Source organism: Denticeps clupeoides, chromosome 5, assembly GCF_900700375.1.
Source record: "Denticeps clupeoides chromosome 5, fDenClu1.1, whole genome shotgun sequence".
Taxonomy (NCBI): domain Eukaryota; kingdom Metazoa; phylum Chordata; class Actinopteri; order Clupeiformes; family Denticipitidae; genus Denticeps; species Denticeps clupeoides.
In genome coordinates, this window is record NC_041711.1 from 33,427,280 (window position 1) to 33,445,672 (window position 18,393).

Sequence of the window (18,393 nt, forward strand, 5' to 3'; positions counted from 1 at the left end):
TTGGTTTTTCACTCCTCTTAATGCCATTAACAACCGAACAGAACCAGCAGAAAGGCCACACTCTATAATGACACCAAACCACACAAAGGAAGCCACTGAAGCTTACTTGGGATCAGGGTACCTGAATCCTTTCAAACCTCTAGGCAGTGCCACCCTGGTGGTTCCTGCTTTGATTTTTATGCTCATAGGGAGTTGCGGTAGCAAAATCAATAAAGCAGCACAGTGACAATAGAAATATTTCGTATAAAACATATGGAACATAACGTACAGACAAATCATCAATTCACTCAGTGTTTCATAGTTAAATTTATTTTTAGAGAAACAAAAGCATTTTCATGACCTGTACATTTTATTTAAGCAGTACTTATTTTAGTAATAATTACAATTTTATTACAGCCATCCTATGATCAGCTATTGACAAGACACAAACTGGCATTGTAAGTCCAATATGGTTGTTCATTACATTGTTCTGCAATAATGGTCCGACACAACAACCTCGCATAGTCAAATTATTAAACTAGTGCTGCAAAGTTGAGCACAAATTAAGCTCATTAATGCTTTTAGAACTCCTGCATTCCTGCAATGAAAATAGTATTTCCTTCCTTGAAAAGCATTACTGGACATTAGACAAATTACGAAAATCTGATCATATTGATACATTTGAACCAGGACAAAATGCTTAGACCCAATAACAAATGTAATATTGACTCTAATCATATCACATAATAGCATTTTAAATTTTAATAAAACTGGTGCAGAGTACTCAATAGTTCTACATAGTTTATCAGTATTCTTTGGACAATTCCATTAAATGAGTAACAAAACTGCCAAATAAAAAGATTACCTTCTGATTAAGAGCACATAACTCAGGTAATTTAGTGTCACCTATGACAAATATATGTCTATCCCAACAACCTAAAACAGGAAGGAAGCACTGAGTCTGGACATCTCTGCCAATGATGACAATTGATGTTTTAAAGGGCATCCTGTAACTAATGCAAAGCAACGACATTCCCAAAATTCACACCAAGACCAGATGGCCAGAGGTTATTTGTTACAGTTCTTTTCATTAGTGTTCTCCATATAAGCCAACAAACTTGCTGAAAATGTCTAGAAATAAGTATTTTCGCCCGGCTTCTATGGTCAAAGAGACAGTTCCAGTGCACACAGATGACTTGCATCTTCATCAGAATCATGAACATCCATGCTCTTGCACAAAGCAGGCAAATGCATAAAACACATAACTGAACCATGTTCAATAGACTCGAGTCACAGAAGTAGGCAGATTCTCACAAAATCAACTAAGTATTCATTGAAACTAACTTCAAGTTAGCGTGTGATCATCATCAATATGGAATTATTTTGGCTAACAGCTTCTCTATGATGGACAAACATGAGGTCCCTCATCCTTTTTGAAAAACAAAAAAACCCACAAAAAGCTATATATGAGGACGGAGGCTCAGGTTTATGTGAGCAGATTATCTTTTCAGTTTGGTTTATGAGTAAGGAAAAGGTGAAACGGTTGGGGGGGGGGATTGCACTTAAAATTCAGTGTTTGATAAGGCATTCCAGGGACGGCAAGCATGTGACGCAGGGGAGGCCACGTCAGCGTGTGGACTCCCATGACAGCACTGTGTTCAGTTCTACCTCCATTCTCTGAATAAGGCAGGGACGGCCACTGCATGTGCCTACACACACACACACACACACACACACACACACACACACACACACACACACACAATTAGCCAGTCGTTCTGGAACATTCTTCCCTTTCTCCTATGATTTCCTCCCATATTTCCTGACAGGACGCAATGCGGTGGGTAATCCCAGCATAATCTGCAGCCATATTACGGGAAGGATTTGTTCCCCCTACATTCACCGTTAATCCTCCCTCGTGTGGTCCGATCTGATGATCCCTTCCAGCAAATCCACGTGGCATTTCAGTTCCTCTCATCCCGATCTTTGTTTCTAAATGTGGACGCTGATGACATTACATAATGCAAAGAGAGACGGACGGGGACGGTCAGAATCTGGTGATTTTCACCCCAGAGTCGCCCACAATGAGCCGCGCCATGGAGGGATGGATCTGAAACAGCGAAAGAAAAAGCGTAAGAAACATTGCGATGGTGTAACGATAAGAACGGGCGACCTTTACCTGGGCCTGCAGGGGTCCATAGGGCACAAGCTCCCCGTCCACGGTAAGCGTCCCCTTCGATGAGAGGGGCTGCAGGCGGAAGGCCTTGGCCGTGACGTGGCTCACGTACGGCGAGCTGAGGGACAGGTGAGCCCCCCTCTCCATGGCCAGGAAGAGCCGCAGCAGCGTGGCCCTGGAGATCCCGGCCCGCACGAAGGTCAGGTGGATCAGGCCGTCGTTGAAGCACGCCTGCGGAGCAGCCAGCAGGTCTGCGCCGAGGTGGGACTGATAGATGGCCAGCACCAGCACGAAGTCCCCCTCGATGGTCACCCAGTCCCGCGTGGGCAGCGGCTGGTCCAGTGGGGGCAGCAGATCGTCCCGAGGTGGGCTGAAGCTGCCCCCCCAGACCTGTGGACGGCTCTTGAGCGGCCCCGCCGGCTCGGCCATGTCAAACGTGAAGGACGGAGAAGGGGACCGGTATGAGGGGGAGGGGGAGGAGGAGCCGGGCGTGTTGGGGCGTGGGACGAGGTAGGAGGATGAGTGAGGGGAGGCACAGCTGGGGGAAGAAGGTGGCGTGGGTGACAGGGAGAGCGAGAGCGAGGGCAGTTTGGGGGGGAGGGAGTTGGTGTGCGAGTGGTGGAGGAGAGAGAGGGGACGGGGACGCGAGGAGTTCTGGTTCTGGTCCACGGATTTGGGCTTGAAGGAAAAGGGGGCGTGCCGGAAGGGCGACGAGATGGTGAGGGCCCGCTCCCTCGCGGCGTCCAGGGGATACGCGTCTCGCTGGAAATACGTGCCGTTCACGTCCTCGTCCTGCGTCCCGTAGCTCGCCGCCTCCAGGTCGGGCTCGGAGTCCGCGCTGATTGGCTGGCTGAAGAAAGCGCCGGTGATCTGACTGGAGGGCGCAGAGTTCTTGCGGAGGCCACACCCCTCACTCACCTCCCTCGCCTCCGTCACTCCTCCTCTCTCTGCGCCACTCGCACTCTCGCCCACCCGACCGTCCTCTTCCTCCCGCCGATCCGCGCCGTCCTCGGAACTGGTCCCCGACGTCCCCTCCGCCTCGCCCTCTCTCTCCCGGTCCTCCGCCAGGCTGCTGGCGCGGACCACCCCGACTCCCCTCGCCCGCTCTCGCCTCCTCTCGCGCTCTCGCTCCCTGTCCGCCCGCTCTTTGTCTCCGTCCCCCTTGCGCAGGCTCCTCTGCTCGCTGAGGCCCATGTCTGAGACGGTGCGGTGGATGGGGGCGCGGCAGTAGCCCTCCAGCCCCTCGGTGATGCTGCGGGACAGCGGCCGGCGCTGGGGGGGGAGGGGTTGCATCGGGGGAGGTGGCCGCCGCGGCCGCAGGAAGGTAGGACAGGCGTCCCTTGTACGAGCGCAGGGAGGCCAGGCGGACCAGCGTCCCGAGCGTGAAGCGGGCGGAGCCCAGGCCCCGGTACCGCTCACTCTCGATGTCCACGTCCGACACGAAGCCCCACGCTACAGACAGGAAGGAGTACAGTCTCCTGGGGGCAGCGGGCCGGCCGTTCTGAGGCGATGGGGAGGAAGGACTGGTCGTCACGGAAACCATGTCCATGGGCATCACTCCTCCCCGGCAGAGCAGGAAGCAGCAGTTCAGGAGCAGGGGCTCTCGAAGGCACATGTCAAACCTGCAAGTGAGAAAGTGAGCAGTTGCGCACCTCTCGGAACAACTCAAGTGCAGCACGATAACCTGTGATCAGAGCAACACTGCCAGTCTGCACTGCCCTTTCACCAACGGGGCCAAAGCAAGGAGGACCCCTGGCAACAGAGAGTCGAGGGTTACCCTGCATAGTGGTTGATGGATCCGGCGAGGGCATTCCCGGAGCCACAGGGCAGGATTCCCACCGGAGTTTTTATTGCTTGTTCCCAGTCCGGCCTCTCCATCAGTCCGTTTATCACCTGCAGGGTCGGCATTTTACAGGCATCACAGCTGTCATATGACGCAGCAACCCAGGTTACCCAAAAATACATGCTGCATAGGCAATAAGTAAAAAAAATATATATATATATATATATATCACGGCTGAGCTGAGAGCAGCGGCACCGTTTGCAGTTTTATCACAAATCAGGGCACGACAACAAGCAAATGAGGACATTAATGTCCCTTCACTAACCTGTTTTGCCACAACCCTCATAAAAAAAAATTAAAAAAAAAACCTTTCACAGCAGCTAAAATATTAAGCATGTCACTGCCGGTACACCATATTTCCTGTCCTTAATAGCGATGCCACTAAATAAGAAGAAACTTCAGACCTCGTGTAGCAGACCGTCTCCAGATATGATGATGATGCCATCCCACTCTGGCAGAGATATCTCCCTGATAAGCTCCCGAGCATGATTCTGGCGCTCTACACAACAACAGACAAAAGAAAACCCTTTAATGTGTGTTGCGGGGCCTTGTTTAGTCACTGAAATCCAAGATACTTTTTCTTCCGTCTATATATGACCCTTTCAAATGAACCCAAAAAAAAAAGTCTCACAAAACCAAGCAGGAAAGGAAATGCATCAAAGTCTGACATTGATAAAACGGGAATGGTGTTGGTGCATCTCCGGAACAGCAATCATTTGGAAAAGCTGTAGATTGATGTACAGAGGATTGGAACCGCCAAGTTAAAAAAATTAACCAAAGCAACCAAAACATCTATGCAACCGAGTTTTTGAATTACTTTTCCCAATGCTTATAACCACAATGCTTTGCTTCAAGATCAAGTCTACCATGAATTGTCTGGTCCGTTTTAGCAAGTTTTCGGTTAACCATTCTAGCTGAGGTTGGCTAATTATTACAAGGCTTGCCAGCCATTATGTAATAAACTGCTTAATTGCGGCACATATTGTGTTCCAAGGCGTGGCTGTAACAGTGAAGCGTCATCAAATGCTGCTTTTTGTGCGGAATCGACCAATCGACCACGTTACATTGTGCTCGGGTTGTGCGTTACCTGTCTGTATGAGGTTGTAGCTTATGCTGGCTTCTCTGATCATTGGGAGGATGTGCGTTTGACACCACTGCATGGCCTGGCCCCGCCCACTGAAAGGGTTGACCAGCAGCAGCAGTCGACGAGGGCGGGGCATCATGCTTTTGCAGAATTCTGGACCAATGAGGAAAAAAAATTGTTCTTAAATCTTTACAAAGATTAGCACTACATTTAATAATAATAATAAAGTATAATAAAGTGAAGTGATTGTCACATGTGATACACAGCAGCACAGCACACGGTGCACACAGTGAAATGTGTCCTCTGCATTTATCCCATCACCCTGAGTGAACAGTGGGCGGCCATGACAGGCGGCCGGGGAGCAGTGTGTGGGGACGGTGCTTTGCTCAGTGGCACCTTGGCGGGTCGGGATTCGACCCGGCAACCTTCTGATTACGGGGCCACTTCCTTAACCGCTAGACCACCACTGCCCCGTTGTAATTTAGCAGTTACAACTACAGCGTTTACAACACTACCAGTTACAACTTGACTAACATGACACTACAGCGTACAGCCTAAATGTATTTTTCACCACACCACAGTAATCTGGACACTTTGCACCAGTTAAGTGAGAAAAGGTGCTGATCTCAGACAGAACAGCCCTCTTCATCGATACTGTTCACAACACACTCGGCAAGTACGTGATTTTGACCCCAGACTGGGGGCCAGCGGCTGTGCATGCTTCAGACTATCAATACAACACGGGGCGAGGAAGGAAGGAAAGGAGGGGTAGAGCTGGCACTCAGGGAGGCTAGAGGGCAGCCACGCCGTGTGGCACGTGGGACGTCCAGCCTCCCTCCGCCACTCACATATGCCCGTGAATGATACTCAGCATGTGGACATGCCAGATAAGGAAAAGAGAAAGAAAAGGGAGGAAATGCACCATCAGAGCGACACACACACACACAGATAAACAGGCATTTAATTGACAGACAAAAGACTGTTTTCCAAGATAGAAATCGCTGCGTGTATTAATAGAACCATTTGAATACATACACCTATATTAGCAGGGACTAATGTAGTTGTCTGGAAATACATATTGTTCATATTAAATTATAAAGCATTTGATGAAATGGGCCTGGCGCTGGCCCGTTTGATGGCACAGGAGGGGAAAAGACAATAAAAGTAGAATGGCACCCAAGAGGCCATTACACACATTCCGATAGAGCAACACATTTCATTTCTCCCCGTAAAGCTCCAGTTTCACAAGCAATCATAATTACCCCCCAACACCACACACACACATAGGGGCAGTAGTGGCCTAGTGGGTAAGGAAGCAGACTTATAATCTGACTTATAACCTGCAAAAATGTCTCAAGGACTACGTCCTGTTGCACTTACACCCATCATGATGAAGTGCTTCGAGAGGCCGGTCATGAAACATATCAGGACCCTGCTGCCCTCCACACCTGGACCCTGGACCTATAGTCCGAACCGCTCCACGGATGACCCAGCATCTGACCCTCACCCGCCTCGCAGTTCAGCATTCAACACCATCGTTCCTCAGCAGCTGATCAAGAAGCTGAGCCTGCTGGGCCTGAACACCTCCCAACGTTTGGAGCAGACAGGAGGTCGTGTGTCCTTTCCACTTATTCCTGATCTGGCCGTCTTGAGCTTCGCAGCAGCGGTCCACCCCGCAGTTCTTAGTGGGTGAATGTTGTGTTGTTGTGTCGTGGCTCAAACGCATTTTTGTTTTGTTTATTAAAATGGTTAAAACCATTCTCAGCATTTTCCTCACTCTTTCCTATTCATTTACATTCCTACCCCAGACCAGGACGCGACAATGTCACACATCAGGACCTAACTCAGTTTAAATGTCACACGTAGCACCAGGTTCTATCGATGTACTGTCGAGCATGTACGTCGTGTAAGTAGACGAAATGACAATAAAGCTCACTTGAACTTGAACTTCGGGATTTCAACCTGCAACTCTCTAACCGCCAAGGTGCCACCGAGGTCCCCACACACTGCTTCCTGTCATGGCTGCCCACTGCTCACTAAGGGTGATGGGTTAAATGCAGAGGACACATTCCGAGGTGTCCCCGTGTGCTGCGCATCACAATGACAAACAGAAAAACTGACCTGTAGAAGCGCTGACGTTGACGCCCCTCAGGAGGCACTGGATGCCCGCACACCACTTCTCGGCCTCCGCCCGACTCTCCGCCAGGTAAGCCCTCACCTGCCGGCGGCGGGACACGCCCTTTCGACGGCGCCCTGGCGGATACCAGTACAGCACGAGCAGGGGGGGAGCAGGGGCGCGCGGGCAGCTGCACCCCAACAGCTCCGCCAGGGGCAGCAGCAGCCGAGACTCTTTCCCGGGGCGAGAGGACAGGCGCTGGACGTGGATGTGGGTGGGGGTGAGGGTCAGGGCGTAGTGGGCCGTAGGGCTGGCGGGGGCCGAAGAGCCACCAGGGCTGTTGGGACAGCTGCTGCCGCCGGCCCCGCCCCCGGCGCCCCAGCCGGCGAACTGGCCGTGCAGGAGGGCCTCTGACGGAGACGGGCTCTGGGGGTCGGGCGAACGCATGTCGGGGTGGACCCGCTACCTGCGGGCAGTTCGACGTGACGGTCGCGTGCGATACTTTCTCCCGGGTGAGTTCAGCATCACATCGCCCGCGCCGGATCCATTTATGATGATGATGATGATGATGATGATAAAAAGATGCCGTCCTTTATTATCCCTTAAAAAAATGAATGGACTCTTTGTGTCTTTTTCTCTTTGGAATGGCTGCCTTTAGTCCTCTCCACAGTGGGTGTCCCATGAAATCTTACGTTACGTTATGTTACATACCCTCAAGCGTCAGCTCCGTGGACACAGTCCAAACAGAAAAACAGTAGTTTATCACTCCAAATATGACAAATCAGTCAATCAGACTCCAATTAAGAGTAAAGTGCTTTCAAAATCTGAGATGGCTTTTCTCTGTAAAAAAAAAAAAAAACTACTTGCATGTAAACAAAATAAAATGAAGCAAACATTGCACTAGTGCGGTATAAATCAGGGTAAAGTGAGGGAAAATTCTATATAAATATATGTAAAACATAAAATGCTTACATGCTTAAGCAGATCATATAATGCACGTGTTCGATTACATCCAACACACGTTCTCGAACATCTTCAAAAAAACCATGGAGAGCAGCAGAGCGCGCTCAGCCAAAGCTGGGCACCGCTCGATAATCTGAGGTAAATAACTACTGATCAACACCAGACAAGGGTTTTAAATAATCTTAAATAATCGGATTCTTCTCAGCAGTGTCAAACATCAAGTGTCTTGAGAATGCACCACCAAGCATGCATTCCTTACAGCAGTGGAGGTGGAGGAGGAAGTGAGGTGGCTGGATTAGACTTTCACTTCCTGTCTCTGTCTTAGTGCAGCGTGGGTCCGATGGCAGACTCCCAAGTGGAAAGGTGCCACGAATTCCAGCCTGTGTTGCTCAGGAAATTAAAAACGTGTTGTCCTCCGCCTTGACTGAGTAGCGCTGATGTGTGTCAATATACGTAAAACTTAAAAGCGATATGCGGCGGAGAGAACCCTGGGATTTGCGGTGGTTCATGAGTCAGGGTGAGGGCTCCTTCCCAAACGCGTGGCCCTATAATGCCGAGACAAGACAAATAACGTCAGATTAGTAGCAGTGACCGACCAAAAGAGGAATTTCCTCAGAATGCGGAATCACAACGTCAGCACAATATGGAGTTCAGAAGAACACAGAAGATGAAAAGGACCCATGCAATCCTGTTATGTCTCAGCCACTGAACAGAACAGAGAATGAACTGAAAGATGAAATCAGATGTCAGATGGCTCGGGCCCGTAATAACATAGTAATAACATTGTAATACCATAGCACAAAAACTGCCACATTAACGTGCTGTTAAAACTGTGTTGTTGGTGACTGCCCTTTCACACAGAGAAAATCTGGCCTGCCAAACGGCACCGGTCTGCATTTCGACTGTGGACCGAGTCATAATCGCCCCAGTTCGGCCAAGGAGCGCGCAATATCTGTGAAATGCAGGCAGGGTGTCTGGAAGAGGCATTTTATGGCCATGGTGAGAATAAAGTTCCGAGTACCAAAAGGTCACAGGCACGACCTTGACCGTTTGTGGATATTCAGAATTCATCCATCTTAATGAGGGATTATACTTTATGAAGCTACAGCGAAGTAGTCAAAACGCGAAATATTGCAGACTTTACATATATTGAGGCACGCGGTCGGATTAAAATCTCAAGAGAAAACGACGCGCCGCTGTAATCCAGTGCTATTTCAGTAACATCCAGTAACATTACTCTCCCTCGTTCTCCAAAGAACATCTGGGGAACGGGCCAGAAACTACTTTGCGCACCGATGCATAAAGGCTCATTGTTGTACCTGGTGACATTCGTGCCCCCACGCTGTGGCACTTTTTGCACCACAGGGATCGGATGGGCTATCCTTGTTTAACCCCGACTCAGTTTCACCGTTACATGGAGGAGAAAGAAGGACTCAAGTGACGCGCCACCGACTTCGCAAAAGGAGCAAGAACAAAAAGCGGAAGTTTAGGGCTCTCTTCCAGAGAAAAGATACGGTGACACTGGTGACATCGTGATGACAGCGTACTGAATTAACACTGCTCATCAACTGGCGTCACGCCGTGCAAATGTGTGCGACATCGAAATGAACATTTTTGTCGTTTTGGCAATGAAGATGTCACTTATGCAAACCGGGTAAAAAAAAAAAAAAAAACTAAATAGATCGGTGGGTGCAGAACGTACGAAAACGCGGATGTTGTTCACCTGCGATGTGACGATTGATACGGCAGTAAAACGAAATCGCGGTTGTCCCGGTCGGCGGATCATATAACCACCACGGGCAGGACGGGGCCGATCGAACTCCACTCACCCGCTAGTGCGCCCAATAAAAGCAGATCGTACGGACATTATTTCCAGGAACGGACCGATTTTAACAGCGTGCCCGGCACGGTCCCGTTCGGACAGGCGACGGCGTCGATTGCACTACGACGAACTGAACACGGTGCGAGGCGGGAGCGGCGCTGCGGGACTTTTACACTTTTCAAATCAGCGCCAGGGTCCGATTAGCTCACTTTGCTGCTCGGCCCCTGCGCCAGTCGGTCCGCCTGTTAGCTACCTTAGCGGCGGCAGACATTTAATGGCACGAGTGGGCTAGTAATACCGCACCGGAGGCTGCTTTAGAGCCCGTTCGTACGACCGAACGCAGATAAACGATGGCGGGAACCTCCGTGCCCCTCTTACCTCGCAACAGTCGTCCGCAGGACGAGCGAGAGGTGCCACCCTGCGCCGAACACCTCCGTGGGTACTCGTTCAGGAAGTGTGTTAGGGGCAAGGGGCGGCCACACGGCGTGATCGACAGGACGTGAGTCCAATGCGTGTCGGGCCAGCGCGGCGCTTGTTCCCACCCACTGTCATTTTCTGACCAATCGCGTCACTGGCGATGGTGCCCCAGACCAAATCAGGCGAGGACCTACAACCCGGCCTCTAGCGTTCCTCGATTGTCGTTTATGAACGTGTAATTTTAGTGAACGAGTACCAAGCGTGCGCTGCATTTTCACCGCTAAATACCAAACTCTACTTTGTTACTTTTCAATTTTTCCGTAAATAGAACCTTTGACCTGACGCGCGTAACCAATAACAGGACAGAGGCCCCGGAAGTTGTCAAAATACACACTATGAGCGACATGCACTTTAGACCAATAGGCTTCTCCACTGTGGATTAGAGGCGGGACTGAATTTCAGGAGGCGGAGTCTAGCGTCCATCTTTAATATACTGTATTGAAGAGATTGACGAGAAGAAAACATTTTAAATTGAAGTAAAGAAGAGTCGCTAATCGTGGCCGAACAAAGAGAAATACGAAAATAATATAACATATAAAAGGTAGTGGGCAATTTGCATTGAGATGTTTTTATGAGTCAAATGAACACCCCAAATTTGGGGGAGAAGTAGCTAGCTTGGTAGATTGCCTGTACAACGACGCTAGCCAGCTTTCCACCTAGCTGGTCCTTGCAGGTTTAGCATTAGCAATATTTGTGCATTTCTCCTGTTTTTGCTGAACTTTCCCAGCGGGGTTGTCCGGCGTAATTACGTTACCAATTAGTTAAACAAGTGGGGAGTCACGTTGACAGCTCCCATACGTCGGTTACAGATGAAAGCGACTGCTCAGTTAGCCTGCATGCTATGTAGCTTCCTTGCAGAAGGAGCATAGAAAATCGCTGTGCACGTTGACCCATTTACGTGTTTTGTGGTTGTGACAATAATGATGATGATAATAATAATAATAAATAAAAACCAACATAAACTCCACTCGGTGGTTTCACCATTAACAGCGTCCGAGGCTAAACGGGCTAGCTAGCGAAACTGGCTAAGCTTTACGGCTGCAAATGAGGAGTTCAGTGTGGGTATTATCCCGGAAACTGCTTCAAGTTTGTCAGCAGAGCTCACGTCAAGCACACACCAAAGCCTCGGTGCTTCGGAACAGAAATGTACTTTGCGCGGTGCCGTGCACTGATTTGGCCGCGGTGGGTCATGTTATGATTTGTCGCTCTCCTCGCAGTGGTAGGCGTTATGAGGACAGCATCATAGGGTGGCCATGGCTGATAAAAGAAAACTCCAGGGTGAGTTTTCGCCTCCTCGTACTCTTTTCGTGCGCTATGCTGTGTATTAATTAACATGCACTTCTACGTGCGTACACGGAGATATAGCTGCCAATTACTCTGTAGTTCAATTAGTTTTAATTGACTGTCTCTGGCCTCTGAACAGGTGAAATAGATCGATGTTTGAAAAAAGTTGCTGAAGGAGTGGAACAATTTGAAGATATCTGGCAAAAGGTAACAAACAGAAATTCACAACCTTTTAACGTGCATGTGCAGGAAGAAAGGCAATAATATTTTTTTGTGTGTGTGACCATGATCTCTAGCTGCACAATGCAGCCAATGCCAACCAGAAGGAAAAATATGAGGCAGACCTCAAGAAAGAGATTAAAAAGCTCCAGGTGAGAATGCAAATCACACCCTCTCCCTCCTCCCTCCTCTTGCGTTCACGGCATGTAGGTTCTTCACAGGAAATATCTGCATGTTAAAGATGTCCTGGATGCACCTTTGCTTTGTGAACATGATCATGAAAAAGGCAGAATCTTAGTGATGATCCTTCTGTGTAATTTTTCAGCGGCTACGAGACCAGATTAAGACATGGGTGGCGTCGAACGAGATCAAAGATAAACGGCAGCTAGTGGAGAACCGCAAGCTCATTGAAACGGTAAAATATTTTTGAGAAGCACAAAGATTGTTTGTGGTATTTATTTATTTATTTAACCGTTAAATTGACCGGTTCGTATCCAAAAAGAAGTTTATGGCACTGACCAGTTTATTTGAATCTTTTCAGCAAATGGAACGCTTTAAGGTGGTGGAAAGAGAGACAAAAACTAAGGCTTACTCCAAGGAAGGCCTAGGCTCTGCTCAGAAAGTGGACCCAGCACAGAAGGAGAAGGAGGAAACGGAGCAGTGGCTAACGGTGAACAATGGGCTAACGCTAGCAGTAGAGGGTAGCCGTAGACCGCATGGGTAATAGGTTTAATAGCAGAAGCAACTACCGCAACAGTTTTTAATTTTTTTTTAAAAATGGTTTGCCTTGATTTAAAATCCTCCACATTATTAACAGTAAATTTTTGTCCCCCTCAGAATACGATAGACACTCTGAATATGCAGGTGGACCAGTTCGAGAGTGAAGTTGAGTCTCTTTCTGTCCAGACAAGAAAAAAGAAAGGAGACAAAGAGGTCAGCTACCCCCCATTTATATTTTTATAAATGTCTTCTTACTTATATATATATATATATAAAATATAAATGCCTTCTTTCTTTCTCTATTTCACAGAAGCAGGACCGTATTGAAGAGTTAAAGAGACTGATTGAGAGGCACAGGTACCATATCCGGATGCTCGAGACCATTCTGCGAATGCTGCACAATGACACAGTGCAAGTGGAGTCCATCCACAAAATCAAGGACGATGTTGAGTACTACATCGACTCCTCTCAGGACCCAGACTTTGAGGAGAACGAGTTTCTCTATGATGATTTGGATCTGGAGGATATTCGTAAGTTTTTTTTTTTTTTTTGTTTTTTTTTTTTTAAACAAGTACAGTGTGTTATCATTTGTAATCTTTAATTTTTCTCTCTTTGTAGCTCCTTCACTGATGGCCACATCTCCTCAGGGTCACAATATGGAGGATGAGATATTCCTTCAATCTAGCAGCACCCCAACTTCCACCACCTCCTCTTCTCCCATCCCGCCATCCCCTGCAATAGGCAATATGGTAAGCCTTTTACTCACTCTTTCTAGTGCACGATAGACGTATTTCATTTCCCCCTCTCTGTTGGGTCTCTCTAATCACTGTAACATGCCTGCTTTTCCAATGCCACCTTCGGAACTATCCTAGAAAGTAACAGAAGTAAATGAGAAGTGTGTGTTTCAGGAGAACTCAGAGGATGATAAAAAGAGGGGACGCTCCACAGATAGTGAAGTCAGCCAGGTGAGTGTGTGAATTCTGTCATTTGTCATTAAACATTTGATTTGATAGGGTTTTTCAGAATGTATAAAAAGTTATTTTAGTTTCCAAGGAGCAGGTATGTCATGTCTGTGTAATTTGTTATTTTGCAGTCACCTGTGAAGAATGGAAATCCCTTGCTTTCATCGTTCTCTTCCTCTGCATCGTCTGGTTCATCCTCCTCTTCTGTCTCCATGGCCACAATTGTCGGAGGGGTAACATCTGTGCCTGGAGGAAACAATCTCCTGGGCAGCTTCAGCAATGCTGTGCAGCAACAGCCTCCTCAGACACAATCCCAGCAGTCTCAGCAGCAGCAGCAGCAGCAGAGCCAGTCGAAAATCGGTTCCACATCAGTCCCTTCCAACAGCACCCCCAGCCCTCCCAGCCACCCCATCCTTCCCACTTCTGCTGCTCCGTCTTTGCCCAGCTCCAGCACACCTGGTCCAGTCACCTTAAACTCTCAGCCCCAGGCCTCTGTGGGCCCTAACTTGGCCTCTGGCCTGGGATTGGGATTGGGACCTGGTCTGGGTAAAGGTGGTGTAACTGTGACCAGCAGTGCCAACCAGATGACTGGCCTGGGACTTTCTGGCATGCCGGGTTCGATGAACACCATGGCTGCGCTGCTTTCAGGGTCGACACCAGCTCCTTACGCCCAGGCTGCTGCTGGAGGGGTGGGCAGCGCACCTGGCGGTCCTATAGGGAGCAGCACAAGTATAACTGTGCCTTCTGGGAGCACAGGTGTGCTTGGAGGGGGCAGTGCTAATGCTGCAACTAATGGCACTGGATCTGGCCTGGGTTTGCTGGGCTCCAGTCCAGGGCATGGCTCCCTCAGCGGGGGCATTCTGGGCCTGGTCCAAGGGCAGACGGCCCTCTCTGGTGCTCCCCAAGTACCCCTCAGCCCAGTGGGTGCTGCCCCGGGTACAGGGCCGGGTGTTGGAATTTTGGGGGGAAATGGAGGCAGTGCTGGAGGAACAGGAGTTGGGGGTAACGGAGCTCCGGCCAGACCACCCAGCGGTCTGAAACAGAATGGAACAAGTAAGGACCGCATGTCATTTTTACCTGCCTAGAGAGGATGAATATGCCACCATTTTAATTACTTCATTGTTCAGAGCTGAAATGCTGTAATAGGATGAAATATTTTGATGTTGGCTAATTATTACTTTTGATAAAATTTTATAAAAGAACTGAAGATGCATAACATCTGTCACCAAAGGTTACAGTTCAGTGGTAGCGGACAGCACATCTGACTCGACACTTAGCAGTGGCAGCCAATCACAGTGCAGTCAGCCCTCTTCCTTAGGTTCCTCAGGCAACCAGGCGTGAGTAGCGTACCAGTTTATGCGTTAATTCATGTGTTCATATACAAACACATCATCTTGCTTCTTTCACTCCTTCAGGTTGGATAATGGGCCCAGTCTTTTGAGTAAAATCACACTTCCCCCTTCGTCGCCATCTCCGTCGTTCACGGACAGCACCCCTGGGGGCAGCAGCTTGCTAAATGGCCCACACTCCTACACACCTAGCTCTGAGGGGATCAAGGTAAATGTGGTTCACAGAACTGCTGCTGCTGCTTTTGTATTCATTTTATTCTTAAGTATTCAAATAAACCTACTAATACTTTCTCTCTCGCTCAGGCTCCAGAGCCGTTAAGTTCACTTGCAGCAATGGCAAAAAGGGCTGCTTTGGGAACGGGACTGGATGGAGAGATTTCCTCTCTACACCTCCAGGAGAGAGGTAGCGCATACTCACATTTTAATACTTCAACCACTGACCTTGAACACCATGCTAGCATTCACTGAAGTACTTTGCGCTTCCTTTATCCCTCAGATATATTCTCTGGCCCCACGGCACCTCCAGGGCCACCAGTAGCCCCCCAGCAAACAGTGTCGGAGGTCAGCCTCCCTGCAACGCTCGGTGTGTGTCCACTGGGCCCCACCGCTTTATCCAAAGAGCAGCTGTACCAGCAGGCTATGCAGGAGTCGGCATGGACACACATGCCTCATCCGTCCGACTCTGAGAGAATAAGGTACAAACACGGGTTTCTGGTGTGTCCATCACACTTCATATGTTTGTTCGGCTAGATGTGTTTTTAAATAAATGATTTATGGACTGTTTGGTGTACACTTGAAGCATACTTGAATTCAAGTTGGAACTAAAACTCCAGTTTAAAATGGCTTCGTCAGAAAATACATTAAATTTTTCTCCTCGGGTGTTTTATCGTCTCTATGATCCCCAATCACTACACAGGCAGTACCTGATGAGGAACCCGTGTCCTACCCTGCCGTACCACCATCAGATACCCCCACACCTCTCGGACTCCATCGAATTCTACCAGAGACTGTCCACGGAGACCCTTTTCTTCATCTTCTACTACCTGGAGGTACTGGGCCTAACTTGAATAATCGCTGTGTTACACATGCAAATCATTTCATTTCTATGCATATTTTATTCCTAATTTAGGGAACAAAGGCCCAGTATTTGTCAGCTAAAGCTCTGAAGAAGCAGTCGTGGAGGTTTCACACAAAGTACATGATGTGGTTTCAGCGGCACGAGGAGCCCAAGACCATCACAGACGAATTTGAACAGGTATTGATAACGTAATCACATTGTTCCTAAGATTCCGTTCAAGTTAGTAAATGCTGACGTTTGCTTACGTTTGTTTCTCAGGGCACATACATTTACTTTGACTATGAAAAGTGGGGCCAGAGAAAGAAGGAGGGATTCACATTTGAGTACCGATACCTAGAGGACCGGGACCTGCAGTGACAAAGATAGACCGACGTGATTTGACAGAGAGAAAGGGAGAAGGCTACAATGGAGAACGTGCTGCTGTCGACATTCCGAGATTAAACTCCATGCCGTGGTTTAAGTTGGATGTAAAGTAGGCCTTTCTTTTAAAGGAGAGCGAGAGAGGGGAGGGGCTCGAGTGCCTGTTTACATATAAACATTTAAACCTCCCTTTGCGGTCTTGATTTTTTTTTTTTTTTCTCTTCCCCCTCGCCTTTGGTTTTGTTTTTAATGAAACCCCCTTCTGTCATTGCTTAGCACAAAAGTGGAAAAAAATTGAACAAGGAAAAAAAAAAAAAACATCCATCTTATTTAGACCAGAAAAAACTGAGATTTACTGTGAGCACTAGCTGGATATTTTATTGAAGCATTTCTTACTTGTTAATATAGCCTGCCCCGTTGTTGGCACACCACAGGGCTTTTCCTGTGGAGGAGGAGATGTTAATTAAATTGCTATGCAATTGAATTTTACTCTGCCTCCTCTCTTTGTTGCATAAATATGGATTACTGCACCTAGATTAATAATCTCAGTGTTGTGTTTTTGATGCTGTTTTTGTTCGACTTGGTACAAGGGTTAAGATCTTGCATCAAACCGAATATGTAGTGAGAGGCAAGAAATAAAGGAGTTGAAATGGATTAAAGAAGTTATCCTTTCTCTCGTTAACAGCAAGTCACGTAGGTTGTTGTGGTAAAAATATTTTTTGTCACGCGGAAGCTGTGTGTGTTCTGGAATATTTAGAAACCTCCCACCCTTGTATGACTTCATTTTTTGAAATATTGGTCACAAAGTCCTTATTGTTTGTCCTAATAGGAGCATCATATTACCTAAAAATATTAATAATTGTTCCCTCTTGCTCAGTGTTCAATTGCTTTTAAACCTTCCTCTTAGCTAAAGAATTATCCTAAGTGAGTTTTGTCTCTCCCCCCCCCCCCCCCCCCCCCCCTTTTTTTTTTTTTTTTTTTTTTTTTTTTTATTTTCCTTCATTTTTTGGAGGGAAAAGCCACAATATATATTTCAAAAGAATAAGTTACAAAACTGTGTAGAAATTTTAAAGAAAAATATTTTTGGCATATGGAAGGAAACGGCAGCTGAGGCAATATGTGAATTTCTCTCCAAAAAATCATACAGAATTGTGTATAGTAAATTTTTTTTGTCCTTGCATTTTGACTTTGTCAGGATAGCATGTGATATGCCATTCAGTAAGGAGATGAGGAAAAAAAAAAAAAAAAGGATTGTAAAATTTCAATAAAATACTTTTGTGAACAGGTCTCTGTCTTTCAGTACAACTGCCACTGTGATTAATGCACCATGAATTTCAGCACAGTGCAGTGAAAGTGAAGTGATTGTCACATGTGATGCACAGGAGACTGTGCACACAGTGAAATTTGTCCTCTGCATTTATTCCATCACCCTTGGTGAGCAGTGGGCAGCCATGACAGGCGCCCGGGGAGCAGTGTGTGCTCCCCGGGCTTTGCTCAGTGGCACCATGGCAGCTCAGGATTCGAACCGGCAACCTTCTGATTATCCGCTAGGCCACCACTGCCCCGTACGCCTGTACAGTCTGAATATATGGAGCTGTTCAGTCACCAAGGCTAGTGCTGGAAGCTGGCACATGCTTCATGATAGAGGAGGGGGTTCATGGTGGGTACACCACCATTAACTGTTACTTACAGATCGCATTTAATGAATAATCATTTGCAATACATTTGATTTAATTGGGAGAAAGAAAGAAAGTATTAGAGCATGTGCATTAGTACAGCCAGCTAGTTAAACACTTGTCAATAAGAAACCGGACTCTCTGAAATGTAAATTTAGTTTTCACTTAGCATAGTAATGAAGTTTCACAATAGAGTAACCAATATCCCAGTTAAAAAAAAAAAAAAAAAAAAATATTAGAAACTTCAGCCTCTGGCCCATGTTTGTAAGTAAAAGCTATCTGAAC

The 18,393-nt window shown here is 47.6% G+C and overlaps 2 protein-coding genes across 2 annotated transcripts; one reads left to right on the plus strand and one right to left on the minus strand.

Moving 5' to 3' along the window:
* Positions 1-287: 287 nt before the first annotated feature.
* On the minus strand, positions 288-10,470 carry sphk2 (sphingosine kinase 2). Its single transcript, XM_028981382.1, is given in 9 exon segments — positions 288-2,089; positions 2,159-3,427; positions 3,429-3,777; positions 3,933-4,048; positions 4,403-4,497; positions 5,086-5,235; positions 7,204-8,038; positions 8,171-8,706; positions 10,362-10,470. Coding segments are annotated over 7 exon segments (2,484 nt in total). The 5' UTR covers positions 7,646-8,038; positions 8,171-8,706; positions 10,362-10,470; the 3' UTR covers positions 288-2,026.
* Positions 10,471-10,872: 402 nt separating this feature from the next.
* On the plus strand, positions 10,873-17,714 carry cnot3a (CCR4-NOT transcription complex, subunit 3a). The gene is made up of 18 exons (XM_028979946.1): positions 10,873-11,001; positions 11,678-11,738; positions 11,884-11,951; positions 12,041-12,115; positions 12,289-12,378; positions 12,505-12,633; positions 12,801-12,896; positions 12,994-13,213; positions 13,302-13,432; positions 13,592-13,648; positions 13,777-14,698; positions 14,877-14,982; positions 15,061-15,202; positions 15,298-15,397; positions 15,491-15,689; positions 15,911-16,043; positions 16,124-16,249; positions 16,331-17,714. Exons 2-18 carry the CDS (start codon positions 11,714-11,716, stop codon positions 16,427-16,429), a joined length of 2,718 nt encoding a protein of 905 aa, XP_028835779.1. The 5' UTR covers positions 10,873-11,001; positions 11,678-11,713; the 3' UTR covers positions 16,430-17,714.
* The last annotated feature ends 679 nt before the right edge of the window (positions 17,715-18,393 follow it).

Bases quoted from the DNA above. Each gene is read 5' to 3' on its own strand.
- cnot3a (XM_028979946.1), top strand. From the start codon at position 11,714: ATGGCTGATAAAAGAAAACTCCAGG. The intron at 15,203-15,297 runs GTAAATGTGGTT...TCTCTCGCTCAG, and splicing joins CTAGCTCTGAGGGGATCAAG to GCTCCAGAGCCGTTAAGTTC. The intron at 15,398-15,490 runs GTAGCGCATACT...TTTATCCCTCAG, and splicing joins TCTACACCTCCAGGAGAGAG to ATATATTCTCTGGCCCCACG.